The sequence below is a fragment of the Solea senegalensis genome, linkage group LG5, assembly GCF_019176455.1.
Source record: "Solea senegalensis isolate Sse05_10M linkage group LG5, IFAPA_SoseM_1, whole genome shotgun sequence".
NCBI classification, from domain to species: Eukaryota; Metazoa; Chordata; class Actinopteri; order Pleuronectiformes; family Soleidae; genus Solea; species Solea senegalensis.
Genome location: NC_058025.1, coordinates 24,939,470 through 24,960,698, shown reverse-complemented (window position 1 = coordinate 24,960,698; position 21,229 = coordinate 24,939,470). Strand labels below are relative to the sequence as shown.

At 42.5% G+C, this 21,229-nt stretch overlaps 3 protein-coding genes across 5 annotated transcripts in view; 1 reads left to right on the top strand and 2 right to left on the bottom strand.

Annotated features, from left to right (window-relative positions):
- The window catches only part of msi1b (musashi RNA binding protein 1b), a 23,518-nt gene extending 9,275 nt beyond the window's left edge, over nt 1–14,243 (bottom strand). For 2 of the 3 annotated variants that reach the window (XM_044027234.1, XM_044027235.1), the window contains exons 1-7: nt 14,165–14,243; nt 12,092–12,152; nt 8,753–9,124; nt 8,477–8,517; nt 7,949–8,030; nt 7,722–7,806; nt 1,554–1,595 (exon numbers count right to left, since the gene is read on the bottom strand). In XM_044027234.1, coding sequence (XP_043883169.1) covers nt 1,554–1,595; nt 7,722–7,806; nt 7,949–8,030; nt 8,477–8,517; nt 8,753–8,817 — 315 coding nt within the window. In that variant the 5' untranslated portion in view covers nt 8,818–9,124; nt 12,092–12,152; nt 14,165–14,243. The remainder of the gene's footprint in view (nt 1–1,553; nt 1,596–7,721; nt 7,807–7,948; nt 8,031–8,476; nt 8,518–8,752; nt 9,125–12,091; nt 12,153–14,164) is intronic. The other variant, XM_044027233.1, reaches the window with a different exon arrangement.
- Nucleotides 13,483–18,420, top strand: hnf1a (HNF1 homeobox a). Its single transcript, XM_044027231.1, has 10 exons — nt 13,483–14,034; nt 14,915–15,114; nt 15,272–15,449; nt 15,626–15,828; nt 15,980–16,122; nt 16,208–16,346; nt 16,427–16,615; nt 16,702–16,814; nt 16,898–16,982; nt 17,918–18,420. The coding sequence occupies exons 1-10, from the start codon at nt 13,736–13,738 to the stop codon at nt 18,046–18,048; spliced, it is 1,680 nt and encodes a 559-aa protein (XP_043883166.1). The 5' UTR covers nt 13,483–13,735; the 3' UTR covers nt 18,049–18,420.
- On the bottom strand, nt 18,251–21,229 carry lg5h12orf43 (linkage group 5 C12orf43 homolog). The gene is made up of 6 exons (XM_044027236.1): nt 21,064–21,229; nt 20,728–20,755; nt 19,595–19,693; nt 19,068–19,138; nt 18,905–18,992; nt 18,251–18,821 (listed from the first exon to the last, which is right to left on the bottom strand). Exons 1-6 carry the CDS (start codon nt 21,188–21,190, stop codon nt 18,479–18,481), a joined length of 756 nt encoding a protein of 251 aa, XP_043883171.1. The 5' UTR covers nt 21,191–21,229; the 3' UTR covers nt 18,251–18,478.

Below are 21,229 nucleotides of genomic sequence, written 5' to 3'. Positions count from 1 at the left end.
CATTATAATAGACACACATGAGCCAGATTTCTTTTTTACGTGTTTTGCTGAACTTGAAGTAAACAAAATTGTTGAAAACATTATTTCCTGGACACAAAGCCAGCACTGGCTACAGCGAAAACACCTGTAATTATTATTGGTTCCACTTTCTCCCACCTTCGCTATTTGTGGCAAGATGAGGAAAAGAAAGAAAGAAAGAAAAAGCCAGAGACAGCACAGTGTTGGCTCAGAGCGGCTGTGAGTCTGAGCTCAGTCGAGTCTACTTTAAATCAGCAAACAGACTGTAAGCAACATGTGACTCTATCTTTTAGCATGTGAAACGTTGTGTATCGTCAACAAAGCCACAACGTTTCTGTTACTTGATTATTAATCGATTACTAACGTAACTGGCAACTATTTTGATAATCGATTTTCCAGTTTCTTTGCTCCAGATAACAAAGAAATCAAGGTGAATCATTTTTGGTTTGTGGAACATCATATTTGCGGGTCTGACAATCACTAATGAACATTTTTTTAACGTTTTCTGACATTTTACGGATCATTCGATTAGAAAATAATCGTTAGTTGCAGCTATGGTTAGTATTTAAATATGATTTCACAGTGACGTATCCTTTTAACAACAGCAACTCATTCTTTAAAGCTGAACTAGACTAAACTTGTCATTGTGATGTTAAATGCACACAATAAGACCATGTGCTTTGTTCTTCTGTCGCCCATCATGGATGGGATTTATTTATGATTTTTTTTTTTTTAAAAAGATAGGTGTTATTCTGACGTCACAGCACGACAGCAGCTCTGTGGAAAAGTGTCTGCGTCCTAAACTGACAGTGATCAGAGACGCCGGGAAATGCCCCTTTAATACAGCGAAGTAGAAAAGCCTACGGTGACTTTAAAAGCTGTGTGTGAGGCGCTCGCCTGTATGTTTAAAATGTGTTGTTATACTTCTCTGCTCTCACCATTCCATCTCATTCCACACTGGATTTATATATTAACGTATACGACTCACCAATTCTCACCAATCAATACAAGCAGAGTTGAATTTAAACATTTCTTTACAGGGGAAATTGAAGTATCCTCAAAAGCTTCTTGAGTCGAGCTGCTGCTGCTGCTGGGAGAACTGTGACAATGACGTGTTGCAGATTTAACCATGTCTGCATCACAAGTATGTTCAACACCCGGAGCCAGCGCTACGACTTCAGACGCCGCCATGTTTACAGATCTGTTAATTGTACGTAATTGTTGCAAGACGACACACACACACACACACTCTTTCGGTGTCACAGTGAGCGGGAAGGAGAGAAAGTGCCTCAGAGAAACACAATACACGCACATTTAAGTGGGTTCAACGCAACACCTTGTGTTTGTTGGAAGTTTTTTTTTGTTCGCGCACAAATCACATAACAGTCCAGTGATGTCAGCGCTGCTCATGTTCATCAGATTACAAGGCATTAGCCCAGATAAGCGACTGAAACACACACACACACACACACTCTAACCTGCTGCAACAATGCGCACACACACACAAATGAACACGAGGAGACAGATCCACTCACCTTGGGCTGAGCTCTGCGAGGGAATGCAACCTTCGGATCGATCTACAGGAGAGAGGACAGAGGAGCAGAGGACCGGTTAGCGTCGCGTCGTGATGCAGACACATCAGCAACCTATCAGCTTTCATGCGCGCGCTCTGACATCACACCTTTAGTTTCTCTCATAATGACTCATCAGTAAAGGTGTAATAATTACAGCCAGGTCGTCCTCGCCGTGTCTCCACCACCACCACCACACCTGAGCCAAAGTCTGTCAAACGCACACTTTCCTCTGCTGATGAACCACAACACTGATTATAGTGATGATGTTATTAAATCAAAACACTGTGTGTGTGTGAGCAGCGATGTGAGACTGTGTGTCAAATTGTGTTTAAATAAAAAGTATCAGTATTATTATTATTATTATTATAACATTGGTGTACAGCTACTTTTATTGTTGAAGCCTTCACTAAAAACATGGCGGTCCAAAATGGACGCCTCTGTAGAGCTGACCCGGCTCCTGATATAAATATTTAAAGGCTGTACACTAGTAAAAAAAAATATTATTTTTCTGCCAAATGAACATAATTTCCCCTCCATTTTACACAATAAACCTTTAAATGAAAAGAACAGTGCCAAAATTGACATTATAACATTATCATTAATTAATTTCTCCCTATTGACTCATTTATTGTGGGGCTATAGAGCATAAAGATACTTCAGATTTGGTCTCTGGTGCTCCAAACTCTGTGGATGTGTTCTTTTATTTGACCAGTTTATCAAAATAAAATGCCGCATGATTGTTTGTCAGTGGCGATCGTTTTTTAAGCCTTTAACACAGAGTGTCTCGCAGGCGACACGTTCGCGCTCGGCATTACCGCAAATAACGCAGCGGTTTCTGAAAGCTGAGAAGTTGCGCGTCGAAGCTGACGTGTGGTTATTACGCTCATTGCACTCGTGCTGAGACAAAAACGCAAAGAAATGTCACTTTAAATATCTTTTTTTACAGTTCAGATTTCAAAATGTACAACTACGGTGTGTTTTTTTTCATTACTAATTGTTAATACACTATTTCAACATGGCAGTAAACTGTAAATAACTGCCAGATATTGAAAGTTATTCTGGAAAAATTGGCAAAAAACTTACTCGCAGGACATTTTCTGGCCCAGTTTTTGTTCATTAATTTTAATAGTATTTCATTTCGAATTTGGATAAAAGCAAATATGATGTGTGAACTGAAATTAGGCGAGTGTTTGCTCTACATTCATACAGTTATTATTATTACTGTATGATTGTTATTATTCCAATGTTTTTTATTGTTATTGTTCCAAGTACGTATTATATTACAGCTGTCGTACAGCAAACATGTGCGTGTGCATGTGTGTGTGTGTGTGTGGTTGAGCTCAGGTGGAATGCCCGGGAAGGTCCAGTGAACCCCTGCCTCGCTCGTCACTACCATGTGACATGTGATCTCCTGGAATCTCACACAGGCACTACAATCACAAACACACCTCACCTCGGTTCAGAGAGAGAGAGAGAGGGAGAGAGACAGAGGAGGAGGAGGAGGACAAGTGTGTGTCCAACAGAGAGAGAGAGAGAGAAGGAAGGGAGAGTAAAGCAGGATGGACGGAGGAAGAGGAGGCGAGGGAGCTGTCAATCACACCACACCGACAGCAGATTGTGTGTGTGTGTGTTTGTCTGTTTTTTGCCTCCCTCAGCATTTGGGAAGATGTGATGCCGTCCAGGTGACCCCCGGGTCGTCCTCGAGCTCAGAGTGGACAAAACTTCCACTTTTCTCCAGCAGTGCAAACCTTTTCATATTTCATCTTTAACACCACAACAGCAACAGAATCCACACACAAATAATGCGTCTGAGCCCACTGAGCGTCACCAAAAGTTAGGATTGGAGAGAGAGCCACACCATGCCATGAGGATGCAATCATAGACAGGCTGTAAAAACTGGAATTTGAGACCTCTATATTAGTCTATACTGATCTAATAGAGCTAGAGAACAACTAGACTACGCCACACTGTACTGCACATACACTAACAGATGGTGAGACAGTACAGCGCTAAGATTAGTCCGTAACCATGAGATGGTAGAGTTCAACTACAGTAGAGAGCTACAGCCTCTGTGGTAAACCACATGCGTTTACCAGAGGAAGTGTTTGCAGTGTTTGTCGGTGTCACCGCAAAGTTTTCTCTCTCGTCTTTTTTTTCTTCTTCTCTCTTTTTCTTCTCTTTTTCTAACAGACAGCAGAGTGAGAAGACTAGAGGCTAAGACTGGAGGATCAGATGCAGAGTCTACTGTTTAGTTTCTATGGTGGCTAGACTACTCTGATAGTCACCTCCGGTCACCAACCCTCCTGATGTCCAACACTTCCTGTGCACATTCAAAAACACACACACACACACACAAACAAAATCAAACACATGGCGGCACACAGCACATCAGTGGGGAGGAAACTGTGGACATTAAACAGGTCATAGTTGCTGTTTAGATGAAGCTGGTTTGTTTCAAGGCAATGATGAAGACCGATAGAGGGGCGATGAAATCCAAACATTATCATGATAAAAAAAAAAAAGAAGTATGATATCAGGTGATAATTATCGGGATAAATGTTTTGTTTTTTTTAAGTTTGACTGTGGTTTTAAAAAATTCTTTGTCGACAGAAACAGAGAAACACTTTTTACAAATCTGAGGCAAAACATTCAAGGGTATAAACATTGTATCGATATAGAGTCAACCTTTAAATACATTGATATTAAAGAAAATCATATAATGATATATATATATACATATATGTGTATATATATATACACATATATGTATATATACATACATATATACATATATATAGTGTTATTTAATTATTGGCCAGCCCTTATTTAAATTCTTACACACACACACAACCCTCTATGGCCAACAATGTTATTGGGATAAAATATTTTCAAATGTTGCTACGGAAGAAAACAATATTGTTATAAATATAAATATGGGTATTAAATTATTGCATTATTGCCTGACCTCCGACAATTCCCCTTCATCATGCATCTCAGCGTAAAGACAGTAAAGATCTGTGACATCACGACCAGAACATGCAACTCACACAGGTGTGATGTGGCAGCAAGGACGCACACACACACACACACACACACACACACTGGTTACAGTAAGTGAGCGGCATTCTAAATAACCTCTTTCGAGGTTATTTCCAGAAATGCTAATGAGGCAAGTGAATGTCTTTTAAACTACTCCAACACTGCTTTAAACAACACGTTATCCTACGCACAGCCGTTTGAAGGTAGCAGGGAAGGAGCTGGACGTAATTCCAAGAGAGGTTTAGGAAATCAGGGCAATCCACTTTGAGCAGCTACGTCCACGTCCAGGCAACAGTTGGCCCGAGCGCGCCGCCTGTCACGGCCTGCACACTCACACTCGACATAAAAATGCTGATTGGACAACGCTCGCCATCTCGTTTGGAACAACTCAGACTTGTTGACTCCAATCCTATTAGTTAGGACAGCCACACTAATCACAGATGGGGTTAACCTGACCCCCCCCAGTCCTCCATCTTTCCTTCCAGATCAGCAAGGAAAGGGTTAACGAGGACCACAAATATGCCTGATCACTGCCGGGCAAGGAGCAGTGCCACTTTTTTTTTTGAAACACTCTCCCCTCTGCACATTTCAGCCGCAGCTGAATGGAAACTCTGTCCCCACAAAGGTGCACTTTTGCATCGGCCGTCACTAACTTTACAGATAGCAGGAAACTGGGAGGGCACCCAGAGGGGCGACTCACTGAGCGGCCGTTACATAAATCACAGCAAAAAAAAACAAACAAAAAAAAACTCTGCCCTCGCTATACTGGTCAGAACCGGACTGCATCTGTCCTCGCACACAATAAGTACCAATAAATTCCTCCGCAGCACTGTATTTGCTCTTTAGCCTCTCGGCTGTGCAAAGCTCTGTTAATTCCAGGGCTGGAGCGGTTCAGTCGGTCACAGCATGGTACATTCTTTCTGTTGCCACTGGAGAACTTTTCTCTCCCCTCTCTAACAGGATAACCTGTCTGCATGAGGGAGAAGGAGGGAAGGAGGGAGGAGGGGGGGGGTTGACTAAAAAGGCCCACTCTACTCACCATCCAACCCCTGTGGTTGATCACTGAGCCCTCTCTACGTCAAACACACACTTTGAGGCTGTCACAAACCTTTCCCCCCCCCCCTTAGCCAACGCCACGGAAGAACCCCCACATCCAACTGCAAGCCACGAGAGGCTGCAGCGGACCGACTCAAGATTAAAACCTGGGGTTTGATATCGGAGCAGGAGATGTGAGAAATCTGCTGTCAGCTGGGACGACCTCCACTCTCTGTGACTGCTACTGTTTATGCCGTCTTGATTTCTGGGGATCCAAGCAATGATTGTAAATGACGTGCATTGTTATCTCCCTCTTTTTCTCTCCTGTGACAGATCCATTCTTCAGCTGTGGGGGTGAGTGAGGGGGGGGGTTTAGTGAGTCACTATGGAAACAAACCCCATGGCAAGTTGGTGGCGTCCAACCATGATAGTGCTACTTGTCATAGCTGTCGACCCTGCGAGTGACGTTATAGCAGGAGGACGCTGGGGAACCAAGCGGCAACTTCCACCTCACCGATGTTGGATAATTTTCAAAACTACTGGGTTTTTTTGAATTTATTTCTACTTCATTTCCTTCTTCCTACAACTCCACTGACCCTTGAAAAAAAAAAACTGGAGAAGGTGCAGTGCTCAGAGCACAAAAGGGCGGGGAGGGGAAAGAAGAAGAAATAGCATCCTCTCATTTCAATACAGTGACTAACCCGCAGCCATCACCACTCCCACTGAGGAGAGAGGGGCGGGGGCAGTGGTCCCTATGGCGACCAATGGGCCACATTGTTCCCTGACCGGCCCACATTCATTACTGACAAAAAGCCACACACACACACACAGAATCACACACTGTGCAGCACAGGCAATTAATAGATTTCATGTTCGAATTCACACAGGTGAGACAGAGATCACGGCGGTTTCACTCGCGGTTCCGTTCTTTCCAGCAGGACCGACGGGAAACAAGTGTGAGGAGTTTGTTTGTTGCCGCGCTCCACACCTTCGCGGTTTCACGTTGCATTCGCTCCATTCACAAACTTTCGCAGATCAATTTTAGCCCTCGGGCGATGAAAGAGAAAAGTTTTCACTTCACTCTTCTTACAAGGCTAAATCACAGTCCCGCTTCCGCAGAGGGAGTGTCTCCACTGTGTCTCCACTGTGTCTCCACTGTGTCCCCACTGTGTCCCCACTGTCCACTGCTGCTCTAAAGGGATAGTTCCATGTTTTTTCTGATGGAGTTACAGAGTCACAGGTTTTTCAGAAATGCCGGAAAATATCAATGACATTCTTACTGTTTACCATGTCATCAGACAACCGTTTAAAAGTAGATCCTCCCACCACTTAACACTAAACTTGAGGTGAGTTACCTCAGGGTAACGACAGTTTAATGGTTTATTATATCATATTTTGATTGTTTGATCAAAAGCGATTGTTGGGAGGAATAAACTTTTGGCAAATCATTTTTAAATCAAACAACAAAAACTTCCATTTCCACCTGTAGTCAATCCTTTTTTATTCGATATATAAAGCTAAGAGTGGAAGCCAAATACAAATGAGGGGCTGGGCCCTCTTGTGACCCCCCCCCCCGGTTCCAGGTCTGTGTTTTCAAAGTTCACATTTGATTTTTTTTATTTATTTTACTGGCGAGGTAACTTGGAAAGCCATAATATATTATCTTGCGGGGCCAAATACAATTGCATGGCGTGCCAGATGTGGCCCGCGCGCCTTAAGTTTGACACCCATGTTCTACGGCTGTTGAGCTGAGAAATGTGCTGTGAAACTATTCAAAACATAGCATACGGGTATATATAAGACGGAGAAATGTGGAAATTGGGTTTTCGCGAGGAACTCAAAACAAAAAAACCCTGAACTATCCTTTTATTTAATCATGTATCATGTGGTCACAGCGGACACACACACACACACACACACACACACAGACGCGGTGGAACCTCGGCAAACGGACTCAAATGTAGCAACGTTACAGATTATGGAAACAGATTACGGTGAAATCCACTCATCAAACAGTGATTAACTGGTGGCGAGAAGTAAACACACACAACTCACTGTTTTGGAGTCCAGCTCGTGCCTGGTCTGGGCCAAAACTTTATCCACACCAGCCTGATCGACAAAGGTGACGAATCCGAATCCTCTGTGGACACCAGGGGATGGAGGGACGAGGAGGAGGAGGAGAGTGAGTATTAATGACACAGAAACTGATGTTGACACATAATGATATGTTATGAGCGGTGAGGAATCGCGGCGGTCAGATAAACTTTCAGCTCCTCGCTCACCTCGAGCGCTTAGTAACCGGATCCCTCATCACCATACACTCCTTCACCTCGCCGTACTTGCAGAAGTACTCCTTCAGACCCTCTGTGTGTGCGTGTGTGTGTAGAAAAACAGACAAACAAACAAACAAACAAAGTAGATGGAAAGAAAGAAGGAGATTTTTTTAATAACAAGTTAGAAAAGGTCAAAGTGTTTCTAGCACTGCTGAGATTTCCCTTCACTAATAATTCAGGCCTTGATTTCTTTGCTCAAAAACAAACAAAAATAGACTCTTAATCATTTCAATTAATATCAATTTAACACATTTCTTAATGAGGGCATTCATTCTGGTTACATATGTAAAAAAAAAACCCACAAGCAAATAAGTTAATAATTAAAGTGGTTGAGTGTAAGGCAAAGAGAGAAATATCAAGAAATTCTGTCCTTTTTTTTCCCTTTTTTCTTTTAGTTCCATCAAACTCGCGCCAGCATTTTCACACAAACGGTGGCATTTTAGGAGAGTGTGTGTGTGTGTGTGCAAAAAGATTTACCTTGTGTTGTTTGCCAGCTCAGTCCACCTATGAACATTTTGCTGCGAGGAATAAAAACAGGTTTACATATTCATTAAAGGAGCATCCCGTAATATTTAAATCTACACACAGGGTTACACAGGAAAGTTGTGTGCGTGTGTGTGTGTGTGTGTCATCTCACTGAGGAGGGAGGTGTGTGTGTGTGTGTGTGGCCACAGTTCACTACCAGCACAAAATGAGGAGAATTTAAAACGAGTGAATGAATAAGAGAATAAAAGAGTAAAGTTGTTTCGTTACCAGGGGTCGTGAGGGGAGTCCGCGGTGGACAGGGACAGGCTGCTCTGGCTCCCTTCCGTCTCCATTCCGTGTCCTCGCTGTGTGAGAGAGTGTGAGGGAGCGTGAGTGTATGTGTGTTGATGTGTGAGGGAGTGAATGAGTGAGTGTGTCCGGGCCGAACAGTGCGGGAAAACAGGCGGCGATAGAGAGAGAGAGAGTCAGTGAGTGAGTGAGTGAGTGGAGCTGGGCGGGTTTGGCCCGGGGTGACAGAGGGGAGCGGGCCAGATGCAGAGCTGGGACAGACTCCTCCTCCTCCTCTTCCTCCTCCACTCTGTCCACGCTTCCAGCTAAGTCAAGCTAGGCTCTCGTCCGCCACATCGCTTCCTCTCTTGCCTTTCAAAATAAACGTACACATGTTCAATGCAAGTTAAGTCAAACAATGTATTATTAATTTATTTAGTGGTAGTAGTAATTATAATAACACGTAATAATATTTTTTTTTATATAGCTAAGTAGATAAGTGACACACACACCAAGGTTATTATAATTAAATAAAATGTGAAAACTAAAATAAAAAAATAATTCTCTGCCGGCAATTTTGTATTTTCATAATTTTCATTCAGAATAAAATGTTTTCAGTTTGTTTTTATTTACAATGTGGGGACATGCAAGGCTATGCAAGTTCAACATAAGATTCATTATGTAGTAATAACTGGGTTGAGTCGAGTTCATCTAAGTGAATCAAACCTCTGATCTTTTTCGATTTTGCTGATGTTTTTCCTCAAATTGAGCTCCTCAGACTCCTGACTCACAAACAATGTGATGAGTCTCCTGAGGGTTATTAATTATTATTTATGTTACTACCTAACTTTAAACAAAATAAAAACTAAAACTAAATGAAAAACTATTATAACTTTCACACATACAGTAATTATTGTATACCTATAATTCATCCTGTGAAAAAGATTATATTTTCTATATTGTCATTCATCATCATCATATGGTGAAAAATGTAATAAATGTTGGCAAGAAAGTTGAAGAAAGCAGATAAATGTGGTTTTAAACTTCTTCAGAAAACACTTTTTAAACACAGAGTTTGTACATTGCATTACCATCTCCATATATATTATTATCATTATTGAATTATTGCCCTGCCATAGTGAGAGACATATAAAATGATATACCATTTAATAACAAACCATTTGTTGAATGTTTATAAAATCTGAAATAGGAGGGTTTCAAATAAAAAGTTGCCAAAATGTTACGGTTTGCAATTTTATTCTTTGTGGTTGAAACACATAAAAGTGGTCCAACAAATGTTTAGCACATTTGTCATTTTTCATTTATCTAATATTTATTTGTCTATTTAATTATACAGACAATTTATTCAAGTGTTGAAAATGTCCAAAGATAACATTGATGACTTTGAATGTTTAGACTGAGTGAATGCACCAAAGTGTGTATTAAGTTATAACCCTATGTAAGTTAAGCTAAGTTTATTTTAGAAATGTCTTGTATTGTCTTCAATGAAATCTTTAAGTGAAACTTTTTTTGTCTGTTTACTTTTTTTGTGTGACCAAAATAATGCTTTTATTCTGAAGGTGAAAAAATGTCGACTTCCTGTAACATTCTGAATAATGTTGACTAACTTGATGGAACTTCCATCGTAGTAAAAATGGAGCGTTAACAGGCTCAGTTTGTAGTTACTATAACTAATAATCAGTAATTATCCATTTATGAATTCTGTCATATCATTAAATATTAATTATTTGAATTCACACACAACATGACCGCACATGCATGTGAATTACTGCTCATCAGTGCCAGTGATGGAAAGTCAATAAGAGTTAGGTGACATCAAATAATCGACTTGCACTTAAGTGGCCACTTTAATAGGTACACCTACTGAAATATCTAACCAGCAAATCACTGCATGTGTGTGTGTGTGTGTGCAAACATGGTCAAAGACGAACTGCTGAAGTTCAAACTGAGCATTAGATTACAGAAGAAAAGTGATTTAAGGGACTCTGAATGGCTGTTTGTGCCAGACTTGTCTAGAGTTCAAAGAGAATGAAATCATCCATTGAGCAGCAGTATAACCCTGCACTCATTACAAGGTATGCAGAAGAAGACCATCCCAGAACACACATGTTGAGCCTTGAAGCAGAAGATCTCCTGACCAGTGTACCTAATAATCTGGACAGTGAGTGTACATATGTATTTGCATGTCTTCAATAATGTAAAGAAGCTGATGCCGTGTGGTAGAGCAGGAGGTTATGGGCGCTGTGTGCTCGTTCGTTGCTGCTGGGGTTTAAGTATCTAATTAGTACCAAAGCCAGCTTGCGTTAATCTTCTCAACAGTGGCTCAACATGTGACCTGGTAAACCAATGCTAAGGCCAATCAATAGTGCTGAGCAATTCCAACTAAGACAATGACAGCTTTGACTTACCGCTATAAAATAATAAAGAGTGTCCCGACTCCGGAGTTTGGTGCGTGTGCTGTGTTGTGGGCCTGCATGTTGTTTACAATGAAACCTATAAGAACACGGTGTGTTTGGGCACAGATTTAGATGCATGATTGTTCTCTGTAGCACAGTGTGTTCTCCCCGAGAGCCGCGGCCCAGTGTCCTGCCTGCACACAGGCCTGCTCTGCCCTCTGTAGATGAACAGATGAGGCTCTGGAAGTGGGACAGAGGCTATTTGGACAGGAATTAAGGGGTGTGTTAAATTTCTGCATGCATGATCAATGGGGTTGAATGGAGGGCTTGGGGATGGTGGTGGTGGTGAAGGGGACAGGACGGGACACTGAGCTAAGGCAGAAACAGAGAGGGCTGGTTGTGAGACACACACACACACACACACACACACACACACAGGCAGCCAGCAATGGCTCACTAATGAGAGCTGGACAGCGCGGATTGTATGTTATTACCAATCAACGTAGCTTTGAGTTTGGGTGTAGAGGGAAAATGGAAGCTCTAATGTGTGCTGCATGTGGTCCTTTTCGATAAACCCAGCCTGTGTGGCGGAGCATTAGTCACAGCGGTATCTGAGCGGCTGGAAATCCACACACACTGCCCTCTGTCTGTGTGCTGAGGAGTGCCCTCTGAATAGTACAATGGGACTTAATTACAGGTCAGTGGCATGTCTCACGAAGATAGAAGGAGCTCTGTTACCCTTCCAAATACAGTATAATGCCATCTTCCCAAGGGTGGGGTGGGGTAACACCAGCGCCACACAAAAAAAAGGTGCAGGTAGGCCGAACCTGAGAACGGTATAAGGTGAACCAGGCAGAGAAAGCAAGCATTTGAGAGTGGAAAAGATAAAGAACTACATTAACTCTCCAAAGGTTTTTCTCACCATTCACTTTACCCCCGCTCCTCTGTCGTCCACCTCCAACGCCAACATTCCTGCCAACTTTCTTTGATGCAGAAACAAGAGGCAGAAAAACAAACAAACATGTTTTATTTGGAAATGAAAAGCAAAAAAAAATGAGACTTTGCATGCAGGGAAAGTTCAAATGGGTGTTTTTGTTTTTAAATAATAACCATCAGCTGCGCCATATGCTCATTAGTTTTGCAGAATGTGTGTGTGTACCTTGTATTCCTCACGTTGTGGGGACCTAAATCTGTTTACGCGGTCAAATTATGAGGACTTGTCTTGACAAAAATCAAGTCTCTATAAAGTAAATGACCACATTTTAAGGTGAAGACATGTTTTAAAGTTAGGCTAAGGTTCGGGGTCAGGGGTCAGGGTTAGGATTAGACCTTAGGAGTAAGTCTCCCGGAAATGAACATAAGGCAATGCAATGTCCTCTGAAGTCATGGAATTCAGAGTGTGTGTGCATAAAACAAAAATAATAATAAAAAGAATACATAATAATAATAGATACTCCATGACTATACTTTTCTTTTTCCACTTGTGCTTATTCTCTAGTTATTTTGGATTAGGAGGTCTTATTTCACGTTAAAAAGAAAATGAAAACATTTGTCAATCAGTGAAATAGTGTCACTTTTATATGATGGTCTTTAGTGTCTGACAAGAAGTTTAAATGACAAAACACAAGATGCAGAATTACCGTTCTAATAATGTTATTGTATGTAATAACACAACCACAGGTTTAGTTTCAACACCTCTGCATAGGCCCATGAGTTTTGAGCAGATACTGACAGCTGCCATCACTCACTCCTTTTATCTTTTTACACTCCCTCAGCAGCTCACACCGTCAGGGCTGCTGTGGCGTATACGGCACTACAGCACTCTCCAGTGGCACAAAACTGTGCAACGAGTCACGCCACGTTTGTCTCCAGCAAATGTGACGGTGAGTCTGTGCAGTTTTGTCAAATACGCCGCGGTGTAAAAATGATGTAAACAAACGTTTCCCCGAAAATCAGCACAGTACAAATTGCTCCTGTGTGGCTGCTTTGAAAGGTGAACTGGTCTCTTCTTAACAGTGACACAGCCTAACTTTTGGTTCAGATGGTCTGTCTGCAATCAGCATTATTCAAAAAAAAAAGAAGAAGAAAAGTCCTGCTTTTGATTTGAGTTTTCTGTGAACGTAGTAGTTTCACCGCCCGAGGAAGAAATAGTTAGAATTGGCTGGTGATCGAATGAGGAAACTGCAGTTTTGCACTCTCTGAGAGGTTCCTCTAGTTTGTAAAATTGAACTTTGGCCACTGTTGGGGGCTGAGAGAGTGGGGACAAAGTTCACAGGGCACATGTAAGGAGGAGGAGAAGGGGAGAAAAGAAAAAAAGAAAAGAAAAGAAAATTGACCTTTGAAAGCAAAACAGCAGGTGGAGAGCTAAAAACCAAGCAGCTCGGGACACATCGAGAGGGAATTTAACACAGAGCAAAATGAAAGTATTAATTGTGTGGAGCTGAAGAAGAACTACAGCTGTAATGAGGCCCAACACGGACGGCCTGGCTGTCATCTGAGCGTGGTGGTGGTGCACATGACAGCAGTGTTTGTTTATGAGGCAGTAGCAAGGTAAGGCATTAGACTAATGGAGGGAGAGGAGACAGCCAGAGCAGCCATGGCGAGGCCGGGCCGTCTGACCGCCCTGCAGGAGCAGCTGATCTGGGCCCTACTGGAATCGGGTCTGTCCAGAGACGTCCTGGTCCAGGCCATGGGCGAGCTGGAGCACGACAGAACCAGTGCCGGTGCTGAGAAGGGAGAGAGGGGCGATGGGGAGAGCTCCGAGGAGGGAGAAATGGATTTCCAACCACCCATATTCCGAGAGTTGGAGAAGCTCCCACCACAGGAAATGGCTAAACTGAGGGCTGAAGTTGACCAGCTCCTGCAGTAAGTAGATCCCAGCTCTGCTCTGGAAGCTCCATGGCAACTGCAAAATCTCCCTTACTGCTATTCCTTCCTGTCTTTTCCTTCCATTACTATCAAAACTAAGCAAGTTAGTGTAGAAACAGCAGTTTACCTGTTAACCCCTCATAATCTTCTTTAGCTTGGCTCAAATTCTCCCTCGTTCTCCTGCTTCTCTGCTTCTCTCCCTCTCTTTCTATGCAGTCTGGCTTCAGAGGCAAATTTAAAGAGGGTTCCTCCTTTGCTAGTTACTAATTACCCACCCCATCATTATTCTGTGGTCATTTCTTAATAAATAAGTTACACGCATAGGTGAAGATTAATGGAACAGGGCCGGTCACGTGGTTTTTATGTTTACACAACGCAACACAGCGATATGTCTGGGTTTTCATTTATAGTATTTGGGAAACGTAGACCGGACAGCCTGGACGACGTGTCATTCTTTTAAAAAAATGCTTTTTTTTTCTTCTTTTTTTTTGTAACATTTTGACTGATAATAAAATACCTGAAAAATAACTCGTGCAGTGAATTTGAACGTGTTTCAGTTTGCGAAGTTTGCTGTATTGTGTTGTGTTTTTTTTACTGCTCCTGACGACAGATAGAAAGTGTGAAATGAGGCTTAATAAACCTTTTACCCGTTGTTTCCGCCTCAGTGCTCTGAAAGGGTTGGACTTTGCCCCTGTGTGTTTTCACCTTATCTCTCTCTGTCAATATAAGCCTCTCTCTACTTCCATCTCAGTGGCCATGCTTTATGTCTGTTAAGCACATTTCTACATGGGAATTAATTGTTACCGGAACCCCAGAAAAGAAAGAGGGATATGCTTCATTCAATAAAACACGACAATAACAACTCTTCCTCTCACAGGGAAGATCCCTGGCATGTGGCGAAAATGGTGAAAAGCTACATGCAGCAGCACAATCTCCCTCAGAGAGAGGTGGTGGAATCCACAGGACTCAACCAGTCCCATCTCTCCCAGCACCTCAACAAAGGCACGCCAATGAAGAACCAGAAGAGAGCCTCTCTGTACACCTGGTATGTCAAGAAGCAGTGCGAGATCAGCCAGCGTGAGTACCGCAGCAGATGTGGAGCCGCGGAGAGCCCCGTCTCTGCTTTCACACACCGTTCACGTTTCACACAGCACACACCTTTTCACACACTCATCAAATATCGCGTCTCTAGAGACCGGGACTGAGGGTAAAAACTTGCTATTTTGCGTTCCAGAATTCACCAACGCCAAGCATGGCTTTGCCTCGGCGGAGGAGCAAGAAGACGTCAGGAAGGGACGGAGGAACAGGTTCAAGTGGGGTCCAGCATCCCTGCAGATCCTTTTCCAAGCCTATGAGCGACAGAAGAACCCCAGCAAGGAGGAGAGAGAGGGGCTGGTGGAGGAATGTAACAGGTGAGAAGTAGACGGATAATGCACCGGGACATTACTGAAGAATACAAAGGAAACCCTGGTGTTTGACCCCTCACCTTTCCCTGTAACAATGAATACATATGAACAATGATGAATACATGAGCAACAATAAAGGTCAAAGGCACGCAGAGACCAGTATGGTCTTCTTCCTCTTTCAGGGCAGAGTGTCTCCAGAGGGGAGTGTCGCCCTCTCAGCTGGCCGGACTGGGCTCCAACCTAGTCACCGAAGTCCGGGTGTACAACTGGTTTGCCAATCGCCGAAAAGAGGAGGCCTTCCGCCACAAGCTGGCCCTCGACACACCTTTCACCAGCCAACCTGCCTCATCTTCTAACCACCACCTTCCATCAAGTCCTGAGCATGGTAGGAGACCTGTAATTCTTCTGAATTCAGTTCTACGTCGTTTGTGGTTCACCTGAAACCTTGGCTGTTAAAGGATAAGCGGTATACATTATTGACGATGATGTACATTGCAGATCTATAGATGTTTGTTTTTTTTGGTGTTGTTTTCCAGGTGTAAAATACAGCCAGCAGATCCTGTGTGACACGGTGAGCTCAGGCAGAGGGAATGGAGGAGAGCGAGCTGGACGTCTTGTGGTCAGCCCTATCCAGCTGGAGCCCAGCCACACACTCCTTGAGACCCATAACCCCAAGCCGGTGAGACCACGTGCACTGGTTCCTCACTAGTTTTTCAGTGTAGACACTTTGGTGCAGGGTTGAGCCGGTTATTTTGTGGTTTTAGATCTCCAGTGGTGGCCCACTGCCTCCAGTAAGCACTCTGACGTCCCTGCACAGTCTGTCTTCCCCCGCGTCCTCCCAGGGGCTCATCATGGCCTCACTGCCGAGTGTCATGAGCCTGGGGGAGTCCTCACTTCTCATTGGTAACATCTGCTCAACAGTTTCCCTTTTTGTAAATAAAAATGGAGCAAAATCAGACGGCCAAGTCTCTGCTGTTTCGCAGGTTTGACCTCGGCGCAGCCTCAGACTGTACCGGTCATCAACAACGTGGGAGGCAGTTTCACCACGCTTCAGCCCATCTCGTTCCAGCAACAGTTTCACGCTTCCTCACAACAGCAAATGTCACAGCAGCTTCACAGTCACATGGGTGCCAACCCGTTCATGGCCACCATGACTCAGCTGCCGTGCCACAGTAAGTCTCCGGCAACGCGGTGCCGCAAGTTTAAGTCGAGCGCTAGGTTTTCGAGTAAGGATTTCTCCATCTGCTCCTCGTTTCAGTGTACGCCAAGTCGGATTCACCGCAGTACCATTCATCCAGTCTGCTGTCACAAGCCATGGTCATCACTGACAGCAGCCTGGGGACTCTGACCAGCCTCGCTGCTGTCAGACAGGTAACTGTGCCACATGGACTTTATGACAGGAGCTGAGCATCTTAAAAATAACACAAAAAAGCCTTGATTTTTGTTTTGTTTAGATTCTAACAGCAGATCCTGAAGAACAAACAGAGCAGACTTTACAGGAAGACTCCCTGCACCTGCAGCCGCACACACCTGTGCCAGGTACACAGCCGGAAATGAATTACTTCAGTAGTTGCCTAGCAACCTCAAGATGACATCAATGATCAATTCAAGAATTCACTGCTTCTGATCCGACGGATTAAACGTTGTTTTTTTTTTTACCATTTAAATTAGAAATTAAGTGAAACGTTGAAATCTAAAATGTGCCGTTGAGGGGTTTAGATTTGTAGATTTGTAGATTTGTAAACTAAAGTCTGGCTTCACCATTCAAAGGCTTGTACTGATTTTTAAAGGTAAAGTAAATTAGGTGTTACTCTGGATTCATTCTTGTTGTGTCCTAGGATTTTAACCGGCAAACCCAATACCAGGTGCACCCATGGTAAACTCCTCATATGGACATCCTGGGGTTTGCGTTTATAGGTTTAAAAAATGTGTGTTTTTTGTCTTCTTATGTGCTGTTGAGTCAAAGTTATGATGCATTTTATATCACATTTTTGGTCATGATATAAAGTAGGAATAACTGTGCAGAAGTCACAAAATGTTTTGTGACAAAAGTTTTTCTTTTGTATTTGTTCAGAAAAATGAGCCAAGCGAACTTTGGACTGTGACGCATTTCCAACAATCTCACAAATTCAATCCAATTTGAAATATTTTGAGTACTTTTTTTTTTTAGTTGGTGAAAATGAAAAATTATTTTCAACAGATTGTCTAGGTTGTGATGAAAAACAAAGGATATAAGACACTATATTGCACATTCTTTTCCCTATTTCAGCTCTAGTACTATTTGCGCAGGCGTATATAGTGGGTGAAATTGCCTATAGGTCGTGCTGAAAAAGCGACATGAAACATAATTTTAACATAGTAATGGAAAAAAGCAGCTGTGTTAAAGATGGTAGTGCTGTTAGCACTCACTGTACACAAAGCATATTGAAGCTTTACTGCCCACATAAACTGGTTTTCTTGTGTTTTGTCATCAGTGTCATCTGAAAGCTTGGAGCTGTATCCATCGTCTCACGCCACAGACAGCCATCAGTCTCACCTGCTCTCACCTTCACCAGCAGACATCAGCTCCTACATCCCTACACAGATGGTCTCGACTGCACAGTAGTGGTGTCGCGTCTCCTCGCGACTGAACCGGACCTTTTTCCCTTCTGTTGGACAGCTACCTCTGTCGTAAGCTTTGGGAAACCTGGAGTTGGGGAACAATGTGGGAACAATTGAGCTCCGACGTTTCAGACTCTCCGACTCAAACAACTGTAATATGAACAATGTGACCCACATTAAAGAAGTGACACGAATGAGAATCAACGGAAAATCAACATGAAAATGTATTTTATTAAAAATGTTATGTACGCACAAAGGGAAATTGAGTTGAAACGTATAAATTGCATGTTGCCCCTCATTAGCTCACTGCCTGAAAAATGCCCTTTTTTCACACTTTAATGAGACTCTTTCAAGCATTAAAATGTTTTGAGTAATATCTCGGCATCCAATCATTTCAGGATTCAAGCAACATTGATACGACGGTCAAAAGGAATTTAGTCCATTGTGTTTCCTTCACACCTTTTCTTCTTCTTCTTCGGTTTTACTTTGACCTGCGAGTGTTCCTGTTCTGAGCTCTGCTGCTCGCCACTACTTTTAGTATTCAGAGCGCGAGCACAGTCCACTTGCACACTCTCCTCTCCAGTCGGTCTCCTCTTTTTCTTTTTCTTAACAATTTGGCACTCTTCTTCTTCCTCTGCCACGTTTTTCTTTTTCTTTATCTTTACTTTCCCTGAGCCGGGAGGCTGCGTTGAGGACGGGGAGAGTGCAGAGGGTAAGAGATCTTTGACGGACACCGCTGCCTCTCTCAGCCTCGATTCCATCTCACTGTCACTGTCACTGTGAAGGACGGAGACATTTGTGATGTGATGACATTTAAAAAATAAATCAACATCTTCAAAACTGGGCGGAATAAGAAGAACCTTGAGCTGGGAACAGGCCGACGCCTCACAGGTGCAGGGGGCTCCTCAGACGTCTGTCCCGGGACTGATGTGGAAAACAGACGAAACCCTAAAATAAATAAATAAATGAATGAATGAATTTGAAGGATTTAACGGATGATCCAACAGTCACATTTGAGCTTACCTTCATCTTCATCATCACATTTTGCTGATGCCACACAGGACGAAGATGTAGTTTGCGTTTCTGAAATGCATCTTACAGCAACATACAATAAATAAGGTGTAAATATGTGGTTTGGGATGAGCTGATGCGATACTGGTCAAAATCACTGGATCCAATAGCAAACAGATAAAAATGTAAAATCCGATAAAAAGCCTATATATCGCATACTTTATGTACAGACTAAAAATGTAAATAAAAACAGCAACAGAATTTTAGCCGTGTCATGTTTGGACTGTTTATTTCTTCTATATGGGGAAAGAATGTTTTGTGACACAGTTGGAGAATTATTACTATTATTATTATTACTATTACTATTATTATTATTATTATTATTATTATTATTATTATTATTAATAAAAAGGTCTTTGACTTATATCAGTATCGGACACAATAAAATGGTACCGTGCCATCCCTGTTTGAGGTGAACATTTATGTGCATCCTTAAAAATTTAAATCACTGTGAGTGCAAAAAAAAGGCAAAAAGTTACCTGTCAAGAAAATTTCCCAACTTTTTAGCAACATGCGTTCGAAACCCTTGGCTGACCTGGAGCTCGTTTCCATCATGTTCATGGTCAGCGACAACAACCCTGCAGCAAAGCAAGACAACGTCAAAAGTCATTCATTTGAATAGCATCAACTTCACCATTGATTTTGGTATGCTTTTGCATGCTGGTGCAGCAGTCTGAGGGTGGTAGATGCCAACAGACTCAACAAACTGATCCGAAAGTGGTGTTGTGGGGTTGGAGTTTGACTCCCTGACGGTGGTGTCAGACAGAAGGATGCTGTCAAAGTTAAGCAGCATCCTAGACGACGATCACCTGTTGGCGCTGATCTACTCAATTTGAAATGCACAACACACACACACACACACATCACTGGGCTTTACATTGTTATTATATAACCTAATAATGGTTTAAGGTGGTAGTGATAGTGTATTGGTGTGTGGGTCATTTTCTTTTTCTGCTATACTTAAAAATTTCAATTTTGGGTTTTGATAAACCCTGATAAATGTTGCATATTGACCCTTTAAGCTAGTTCGGAAGGTAAGAGGGAGTAACTAGCAAAATGCAAGTCATTTATATACTTTTATATAAATAAGTTGCCAGTTAGTATATAACAGATTCATATAGTACAGGACCATTCAAATACAAACTCAGTTGGGCTGCATTTTCAAACCATAAAATTTAGCTGAGCCAGACATTTTTCCACCGCCAGTAAGCAGCAGGTGATGACAAATTCAAAACCTGCGAAAATTTATGTAAGGTCAAGCAAAAAGTGCATTTAAAAAAAACAACCAAACATATTCATACTCAGGTGCACAATATTAGCAACAGCATTCGTTTCTCTTAATAATATGAACATATTAGGGTCATTTACGACCCAAAACAACTAAAAACACAAAGGAAATATCAGTTCTATCAAACATATCAGGCTACACAGAGTGTTGCGTTCATGGTCAGTGCTACTGTAGGAATTTATGTAGGTATCTTTGAGGGCGAGCGAAAATTGTTTCTCTAGTTATGTAAAGTAGAGTAATTATGTAGAGTTCTAAAAGAGAAACGTTGCACGAACCTCCATAACACACACATGCTTTACAATTGCTAGGAGGAAAAATACGTACCGTTTTGATTCTTTCACTTTGTCCTCTTCTAAAAACACACAAAGGAGTACAAATGATCAACAAGTACAAGTATATTTTCAGGCACTAGCATGCTAAGGGCTAAGCTACACCATGGTAACTACACAGACACTGTGCACGAGGTTAGACGAAGAAAAAAGACACAAACTGTGTGTATGTGACTTTATCAGAACTATGATTATAACACAATAACTAACACCACTGTACACTGTACACCACTGAATACTGAGCAGTGAGGGTGAAGAGCGAACGTCCATCAGGGGGAAACCTACCTTATTTATTCCTACAGCAACAGAGCCAACAAATAAACACTTTCACCTTTGTCTTTCACAGTCCGGGACTCCCACACTGCTTCCTGACACCTCCTCAGCGTCTCATCATCGCTGCTGCTGCTGCTGCTCTTGTCGTCTGACATGCGAACCATGTTTTTAACCGAGGCCGCCATGATGAGGAGGCATGTGCCGCCACTGTTGACTGTTTTGGG